This window comes from Macrobrachium nipponense, chromosome 3 (genome assembly GCF_015104395.2).
Source record: "Macrobrachium nipponense isolate FS-2020 chromosome 3, ASM1510439v2, whole genome shotgun sequence".
NCBI lineage: Eukaryota > Metazoa > Arthropoda > Malacostraca > Decapoda > Palaemonidae > Macrobrachium > Macrobrachium nipponense.
The window spans coordinates 1,237,010-1,246,599 of NC_087202.1; the positions used below are offsets into that span (position 1 = coordinate 1,237,010).

The following is a 9,590-nucleotide window of genomic DNA, read 5'->3' on the forward strand; positions in this document are numbered from 1 at the left end:
TCTCTGTGAAAATGTACTTCATCGTTTTATAGTCGAAAATCATCCCCTTGAGGGTATTGTGGGTTGGGTTTTTGGGGTTTGCCGTGTTAATGGAAATGTATAGTTTAAGCCCAATTTTGGGGTTCTTGGTTTGATTGATGGAAGGGAGGCTTGGAAGAGCCAAAGCTCCTTGTATTTCAGGGTCTGTATTGTTATAGGTTGAGGTTGATGCTTGTGATTGTTGAGGTGGCTGTTTTTTTTGCAGGGTGTGAAGGCATTTCAACTTCAGAGTCTGAATCGCTTAATATTCTTTTCCTGTTGGCTTCATCAGTTTCCATGTCGTCATCATTGTCAGGGGGCTGATTAGGGCTGGTGTTGTTTTTGATTTTCTGACTTTAACAATGTTGAAACTTTTCTTGGCTAGCTTGATAGCCTCTGTAGGGATTTTAATCAACGGTAGACCATTAGCTTTGTAGAAAGCGTCCATCATTGTTTGGAAAGTGCCTGGTTCAACTGTTTCACTCAAATATGCAGTGATTATAGCTGTGTTAATTACAGTGAGCTGATGAAGTGAGATGTTGTTGTTGGGTGTGATTGAACTATTCGGCGCAGTTGAGGCTGTGGCTTGAGCGAGGTCTTGTTTGGAGTGATCTGGGATTGTTTGGTTCCTGATCGTTTTAGCCTGGTCCTTGGTCAAAGTTTTCCTGGTTGGGCATCTTGCAGCCATGGTTGGGTGATCCCCATTACAAGTGATACACTTTGGATTTTCTTGGTTGGTGCAATCAGTCCAATAGTGTTCTTCAGAGGCACATATTGAACAGATTTTATAGGTACTTGGCTTGGGGCAGTTCTCTTTTGTATGCTCATAACTGTAGCATCTCATACACTGGGGTGGAACAGCATAAATCTCCTGACTTAGGAATCTAGGTGGGAAGGATTGGCCAGAGATGAGAAGTCCTTTAATGAGACAGTCTCTCACCATTTGGGTAGACTCAAGTTTCAGGAAGCTTAATGATTGCTGTAACCTTCACAACACCTTACGTTGCTCATTTCATACTTGAGCTCTTCTTTGATTGATTATACATATACCTAACTGTCAGCCTGGGTTACGACCAATGTACTTGAAGCATTCAGATGAGGGGGGTCAAGAACTTCAAACTTATTATTATGAAGAGCAAGTTTGGTGTCAGGATGAATTATTTTTTTTACTGTTGCTTCATCTGCTATAGCTAAGTAGTAATTATTAGCCTTAGTGAGTTTGTGGATAAAGCATAATTTATCATGTAGAATATTCCATATTGCCAGGCGACGTGATTCTTCATCAAGTCCCTGGCTAGTGTCCTTTAGCTTAACTTACCCATTAGGACATGATTGAGCATGAGAATATTACCCCTCTGAAAGAAAAATGATTAATTCCCTCTGTAAGGAAGATGCTAAATTAATCTAGGGGATTTGCAGAACCTATTTGACAAATATGTAAATTTCAAAATTTTGAGAAAATTTTTTGAGAAAATTGTGATACAGCAACGTGGAATGATTTTTGAAAAGTTTTTGGGGGGAAGGTGTAGAAATATCAACTTTTTAACAAAACTTCAAAAAAAAGTGAAGAATTTCAATTATTAAGGGCGGTAGAACCAAAAAACCATTTTTATGCATTCAACTTACCTGTCAGATATATACATAGCTAAGACTCCGTCGTCCCCGACAGAAATTCCCCCCTAGATGCTGACCCTTCTTGGCGTGGGTAGGGGGCTTAGGGACCAGCAGCTGGGCTCTGATGCCTGGTGGGGGTTGTTTTCTCAGTGGTCCTTGGGGCCTAGCTGCTGATCCAACTAAATTAGTCAGAACTTTTCCTTCTTTCTGCAATTTTTCATTCTTACTACATCCTTCTCCTTCATGTAATATTTTTTATTAGCATTTTGGATTAATTATGTGGAATATCCCACTTTTGTTAAATTTTACTGCTTAGGTGAGTCTGAGAAGGGATCGTGTTTTGGAAGGGGTTTGCATTCGAAGCTAATTGTGAGAGTTGTGGTGGTTGAGTCGCCACCTGATATGGTTTGGACCCAAGAGTAGTGATGGACCCTCCCATTGCTACCTTGATGGGCGGAACCATCTCCAAACATCAGCCCATCGGAATCCAGGGGGGCTGGTGTTTGGGATGGGACTCCTGGCTTTTGTCCGGAAGCCCACCAATACGTTTGGAGTGGGGAGTCGGTCCCCATTAGTGGGGGTAGAACTCCCAGCAGGCGGATAGGCTTATACCTGGGCCACTGCAAGCGTATTGGTGCTATCCCGTAAGGGTAGGGTATGGGGTGGACCATTGGGAGTCGACTCTCACTTGTGCCATTGGTGGAGAATTTGAATACCTGACTGACCCACGATACCTTCTTGATATAACCAAGCAGTCTACAAATATATTTGAATCTATGGATATCGACCCAATGTTTGCCCTCCCCTGGATCTGACGTTACTTAAACGGCACTGGCGACAACTTCAGGCATGGACACGGATATGAGCTCGGCTATCACAAAGAACCATGCACCGAGACACCAGGGTGCTATTAAAACTGGTGGATTTGATATGAACAATAGAGTGCTTTATTGCACTAATGCAAGCCTTTCGTTAGACTACGAGTGCTTGCATAGTATCGCAAAAACACAGTTTGGTAAGGTGGAGGAGGTTAAGATGCTTCTAGAAAAAGACAGCATCTTTTTCTTTCTGCATACATTAGGATTTTCCTCTCCCCAAGAAGCTAGCGAAGGCACAAACGAATTTAAATGGCCAACATTCTAAATGACACTGTTTTAAAAGCACTAAGGTGTTTTCGGTGAGGAATTTGAATGATGAGCCTTCGATTTTGTTCCTAAGAATGAAGAATGTGACCAGCAACATATACCAGGACGCTTCCTCCCCCTATATGGCATGTTGCCAGTTATAAAGAGGGAAGGAAAAATTTCATTAAAGCTGCAGAATGTATTGAGAACAAAGTGGGTTCTATTCCTATTGGTAATCTGAAACGATATGGAAAGAACTTACTCATAAAAGCAGGCAATGAGACGCAAGCTATTTTATTATCAAAGTTTAAACCCCCAGAAAGTGGAAATATTGAGGCTATAACATCGCACAGATTCTTTAACACGCTGAAAGGGGTAGTTTTATTCAAGAGACTTGCATGTTTTTAATGAGGAGGAGATTCTCCTAAGGTGCCCTCCTTTGTGTATCTCATGTAAAAAATTGGGAGGAGATGCCCCTATGCTTTTTTAACTTTCTCCTCCAATTACTTGGCCTGATACCATCAATGTTGGCCATGGGAGAGATGCAAGCTGCTTAAAAAAACTTTCCCTACCAATAAAACTTGCCTGATAAACCCATCAAATTGGCCAGAGGAATGCAGTCAAAAAATATAAAAGAAACCCTAAACAAATGTTTCGCAAATGTTTGAATATGGCCACATTCAAGACTCATGTGGAAACAATAAGAGATGTTCTTGTGTGCTCTGCTGAGCATGACAATTTGGACAAGTGCGAAGCAGCCCGTTATTGTTTCCAGTGCAAGGGTGATCATTCTCCAAACAGTAGGACTTGCCTCAGATACAAGTATGAGCAAGGATGTTGTTGGCAGTGGCTGATAATGACATCTCAGCATCAGTGCAGCAAAGCGTGTGGTAATGGGGGCTAACAAGAGTGCCAACTCTACCTATGCTTCTGTAATAAAGTTGATGAAGAGTTCTAGCAATGAGAGGCCACCAGTAATAGAATCTAATAGTAAGCATCGGAAACCTGTTTCTCCTTGCACAGGAAATAATAATCGGAAACTTATGTCAGCAAGTGCTCTGAAGCCCAATACCAAAAATTGTTCTTCCAAAAGCATGGACAATTTATCCTCTCACGTTGATACAAATGTAACGGTTGCAAATTCAGCCCCTAAGCAAAGTTTGCAAATTCACAAATAATATCATCACCAAGAAGCAACCAAAGGAGTGGTCCAAACTAGAGAGATCTAGCTCGGATCCATCAATTATCACAGTTACTAGAAACATTGATAAAACTAAAGCTGGCGCCCACCAGAAGCGTATAAGAAACACATCCCCGAATAATGAAAGTTTTTATCATAAAAACTTCAATGGTTACAGTGTTCTGGAAGGATTCTCTCTTCCCCAAGAAGATAGTTCCGAAAGCAGATCCATTCAAAGACATGCGAGTTCTCATCAGTCTGCCGCCCCAATACTAATAGCAGTAGTGATGCACCTCAATCATAGTAAAAATCCTGAGCATCAGCCTCGAATTTCAGAAAAGCTGTTTGTCGGCAAAGAACCTAATCTCTGATAAAGATGAAAAGGGATCAAGAAAACCAATCTCTTATTAAGGAGAATTTTCCTCTCCAACCTAGGATCAGTACTTCCCCTCCCACCAAAGAGTGGGAAGTAGTACATTACCACCTTAACATTCACGTTCGATGTCCTTCAGTGGAACTGTAAGGTCTCAGACCCGGACCCGGAGAAGACTTTAAAGTTTTAATGCATGAATTCAATCCAGGGATTGTATGCCTGCAGGAGACTATGTTAGGTAACTCTCCTTATAATCCTGGACTTGATTATGCTATTTTTAACTCTTTTCCCCCAATTGGTGATCGTGCCCATGGAGGTGCTGCAATTATTGTTAATAAATCTCTGCAGCACTCCACAATACAATTAAATACAACTCTACAAGCTGTTGCTGTCTCAGTCATATTAGACAAAAGGATAACGGTTTGTTCATTATACCTCCCACCAGATCTTTCTTTAACATTGGAGATATTCAGCATCCTTGATTAACCAACTTCCCACTCCTTTTCTCTTATTAGGAGATTTTAATGCCCACAACCCCCGGTTGGGGAAGTGTGGTGTTTAGACAGCAAAGGGAAAAATAATCGAGGACCTTATTGACACGAATGATGTCGCCCTATATAATAATGGGTCAATGACCTTCCACAGCAATTCATAATAATCATCTCTCTGCACTGGACCTTAGCATTTCCTCAACAAAAAAAAAATATCCACCTTGACTTTAAACTGGTCTGTTAATGAAGATTTGAATGGAAGTGATCATTACCCGATCCATCTGAAATATGTTGTAAATGCTCCATCTTGAAACATTACCTAAGGTGGAAGGTAGAAGATGCTGACTGGGACAAGTTCAGTAAAGGAGTCAATCTAGATAGGAAGTTTGAGTCATTTCATTCTCACCTGGATGCCTATGACTACTTTATTGAATCCACTCTGAAGAGTGCTGAGGGCTCGATTCCCAAGACAAAAGGTAAACCTCGTAGACCTGCAGTTCCCTGGTGGAATAAGACATGTGGTATTCTGAGGAAAGTCACTAGGAAGTGCTACCGACGATACAAAACTAGTGGCGCCCCTCAGTCTAAATTAATCTATAATCGTGCGTTAGCCAAGCAGCGCGCTTTTACAGAAAGCCAAAGAGAAAGTTGGCTTTACTATATCAATGGAATAAATTCCAAAACTCCATTGAGAGTGGTGTGGCGCAAAATCAGGAAACTAAGTGGAAAATTTGTTGCGTCACCATTACCCTCATTAAAGGTCAATAACACACTGATCACAGAGCCCACTGAATTTGTTCCAATGAGCTGGGAAAACACACTTTTCTCAAGTTTCTAGCCCTGACAATTATTCTCTAGAATTTCAAAGAATTCGGAATGCCGAAATGACTCTGAAATTTGAATCTGGTAATCTGAAACCATACAATCACAATTTCCTTAAAGAAACTTCGGGAGGCACTCTCTTCAACTGAATCAACAGCTCCAGGGGGTGATACAGTTTTATATGAAATGCTTAAACACCTCCCAGATGATGCCAAAAAGTATCTGCTCAAGATTATAAACCAAATATGGGAAACTGGAATTTTACCCAAGGACTGGAAAATATCCATAATTGTTCCCATAAAAAAGCCTAATAAAGACGCTTCCCAAGCCACCAGCTATAGACCAATAGCTCTTACCAGCTGTGTGTGTAAGCTGATGGAAAAATGATTAACACCAGATTAGTTTGGCACTTGGAAGCAAAAGGACTAATATCTCCATTTCAATTTGGTTTCAGGAAAAATCGTTCCACCCTTGATCCCTTGCTGAGGCTGACCAATCAAATCCAGCAAGGATTTGCCAAAACGATGTCAGACTATTGGCGTATTTTTCGACCTTGAGAAAGCATATGACACTACTTGGAGAATTGCATCATAAAACAATTGCACAGATGGGCATATGTGGAAGAATGATTAAATTTGTATATTCCTTTTTAACAGAGAGATTCTTTAAGGTTAGAGTGGGCAACACTCTCTCCCAACCTTTTGTGCAGGAGGAGGGTGTTCCACAAGGAAGCGTTTTAAGCGTAACACTTTTTTCAGTGGCAATAAACAGTATAGTCCAACAAATATCATCACCTGTTAATGCTCACTTTTTGTTGATGACCTTGCAATATACTGCACAGGATATGATGCCTTGTCAGTATGTAAACATCTGCAAAGGTCTGTTAATGCCATTACAAAGTGGCTGATGAGATGGCTTTAAATTCTCCTCCTCTAAAACAGTTTCTGCAAGATTTACTAGGTGCCAGCGTGTGGAAGAGGTTTCCCACACTCAGTTTAAAAGGATCTATCATTCCTTATGAAAATGAAGTGAAATTTTTTTGGGAATGACCATTGACCAGAAATTGACATGGGCCAGCCACATAAACTCCTTAAAGATTAAGGTTAAACAATCTCTGAATATTTTAAAGGTTTGTTTTCTGGATTTAGTTGGGGAGCTGATAAAAAATCCCTGCTGAGACTATATGACTCGTTGTGTAGGTCCAAGCTAGACTATGGCTGTCAGATTTATTCCTCAGCTTGTCAAACCAGGCTGAAGGAACTAGAATGTTGTACACAATATGGGGCTGAGAATATGCTCAGGGGCTTTTAGAACTTCGCCTGTTGAAAGCATATATGTTGATACTAACCAACTTCCCTTGATTTGAGAAGGCAAGAACTAGATTAAGGTACATGGCTAGATTAAAAGTGCTCTCCAAAATCCCTCTTTCCAGGTGCTGAGGGAAGCAGACTCACGGGTCTTTTCTGGTATAAGAGCCTCTAGACCATTCCAAGTTAGACTAAATGAAGATGTTATTGGGTAATAATCTTAAATCCCAGAAAGTCATGGAAGTAAAACATCCTGTGTATCCTCCATGGCTTATTCCAGAAGCATCCGTGTGCAAAAAGCTTTTAACAAAAAAGACTGTCCTGAGGAAGAGATTAGGGGAAAATTCTTGGAGCACGAAACTGTCCATACTAATGTGACAAAAATATATACGGATGGATCAAAGTCGGGTATGGTGTTGGCTGTGCAGTTATCCTTGGTGATACAGCATATACAGCTAAACTACCTGACTTTGCATCCATATCACAGAGAATTAACAGCCATAGTCTCTGCCTTGGATATAGTTGTTCAAAGTAGCGACAACTAATTTTGTCATTTACTCGGATTCGAAAAGCACTTTAGAAGCTATTAAAAAATTCAATAGCTTCCATCCGTTAGTTTCAAAAAGTTCAGGAATCGCTCCTCCATTTGTATTATTTGCGTAAATCTGTCTCTTTCTGTTGGGTCCCTTCACATGTGGGGATTTGCGGAAACGAGATGGCAGATAGGGAAGCGAAAGCTGCTAGTGTCTCCTCATGAAACAGCCTTAGTAAAGTGCCTCATACAGATCTAAAAGGTCCTTTTAGGTCTTATATTTTAAGCAAATGGCAAGAAAGATGGACTTCTCATCTTGCCAATAATAGAAAGTACAGAAATATTAGAAATAATATATTGCCGTGGCCTTCGTCTTTCCAGTCTGATAGGCGAACAGAATAGTTTTAAGCAGACTGAGGATTGGGCACACTTATTTGACCCATCATTTTTATTTTAGAAGGGGGCAGCCTCCCAGAGTGTGCTTGCGGTGGCGAGATGCTACAGTGGGAGCACATTCTGGTTGCTTGCCCCAGATATTTTAACCAGAGAGAGAGATATCTTAAGGGTAAATCCCTTTGTGATATTTTGGGAGATGAGCAGATATTTCTGCTCTCATCTCCTTTTTAAAGTCTATAAATATTTTTAAATAACATTTAATTATTTTTAGCTATCACATCATCGATATATAGATTTATATTAACATTTTTCTTCATTTATTCCTTATTCAGGCATTTTCTTCTATTGGTAATTTATATTTATTAAACCATTTTCTTCAATTACACTTACACTTTCATTCATAATGTAATTTATTTAATCTCCATTACGGCGCTGAATGGCTTCTTTGGCCCCAGTGCCTGGGCTTTTGCCCTAAAACTCATACATCCATCCATCCATCCGACAGAAATTCAAATTTCGCCGCCACTCGCTACAGGTAGGTCAGGTGATCTACCGGCCTGCCCTGGGCGGCAGGACTAGGAACCATCCCCGTTTTCTATCATATTTTCTCTGTCCGCCGTGGTATCAACATTGTTGCTATTACCTCCTGACTTAGATTCTTATTTCATCCTTTGATCATCGTTTATCGGCTTTTGGTGACGTATCTGGATCGTGTTTTTTGGCATTCGCTACTGTGGACTGTTTTTGGACTTGCTTTTTTTTGGATTTTTCTCAGTATGTCTGATTCAAATGTGAGTGTGAGAATGTGTGTGAATGTAGGCTGCAGGGTGAGGATACCGAAAGCTTCGGTTGATCCTCACACTGTATGTCGTAAATGTAGGGGGTTTCAGTGTTCTGCTACTAATACTTGTCATGAATGCAGGGATTAAATGCAGAAGAATGGAAGACTTTAACTTCTTATTTGAAGAAGTTAGAGAGGGATAGGGTTAGACGTCTGAAAGGTGTGAGTTCAAGGCCTATTGAGCCTTTCATTGATACTTTTTTCTAATCCTAATGATTTAGATTCTCCCTATGTGTCTAATTCACAAGGTTTACTTTCGGAATCGGCCTCGGAAATCGCCGATCTGAAAGCTACTATTCGAGACATGAAGTCCAAAATGGCGGACTTACAAGGTAGGCTAGTGAAGTGAGCATTACAGTGAAGTGAGTTCTCCCAGTGTTGTGTAGGAGGGGGCGTTTGATCGTCCCTGTGACGCTCCCAGGCCTAGACCTCTTCCAAGCTCCATGCCCAGAGGAGAAGGAAAGTCGAAAGCCTTAAGGAGGTCGTGGTGAATACCCAACGGTCCAGACGTCCCTTCAGCAAGCTCTGTTTCGTGGCAGGCTGCTCAAGGGCGCTTAGAAAAAGCGTCCTTCGTGAGTGTTTCTCATCCTCTCCCTCTCCCTCACCTAAACGAGGGTGGAAGGAGTCGGATTTATCGAGGCCTCTGAAACGGCATTTGAAAGAACCCGAATTTGATTCGAGCCCAGAGCGTTTCTCAGATGATGCTCCCTCGTCTATTAAGAAGGCGAAGGTGGCGTCAGCGTCACCCGACGAGGACGCGGAGAACCCTTTCCTACTTCTCCCCCGATTGATGACGAAAGGCGTCATGCAGTTTGACGTGGGAAAGCTTCAAGGAAGATTATCATGGCAGTACAAGAACAAAACTGGCCGTCTTTGGTGGAGTGTTAGCGCC

General features: G+C 41.3%; 1 protein-coding gene across 1 annotated transcript in view; it reads right to left on the reverse strand.

The window, feature by feature from the left end:
- Window positions 1-1,068: 1,068 nt before the first annotated feature.
- Window positions 1,069-9,590, reverse strand: part of LOC135222105 (protein inturned-like) — a 15,614-nt gene continuing 7,092 nt past the window's right edge. The window contains exon 7 of the mRNA XM_064260276.1: window positions 1,069-1,227. Within this exon, the coding sequence (XP_064116346.1) occupies window positions 1,069-1,227 (159 nt within the window). The remainder of the gene's footprint in view (window positions 1,228-9,590) is intronic.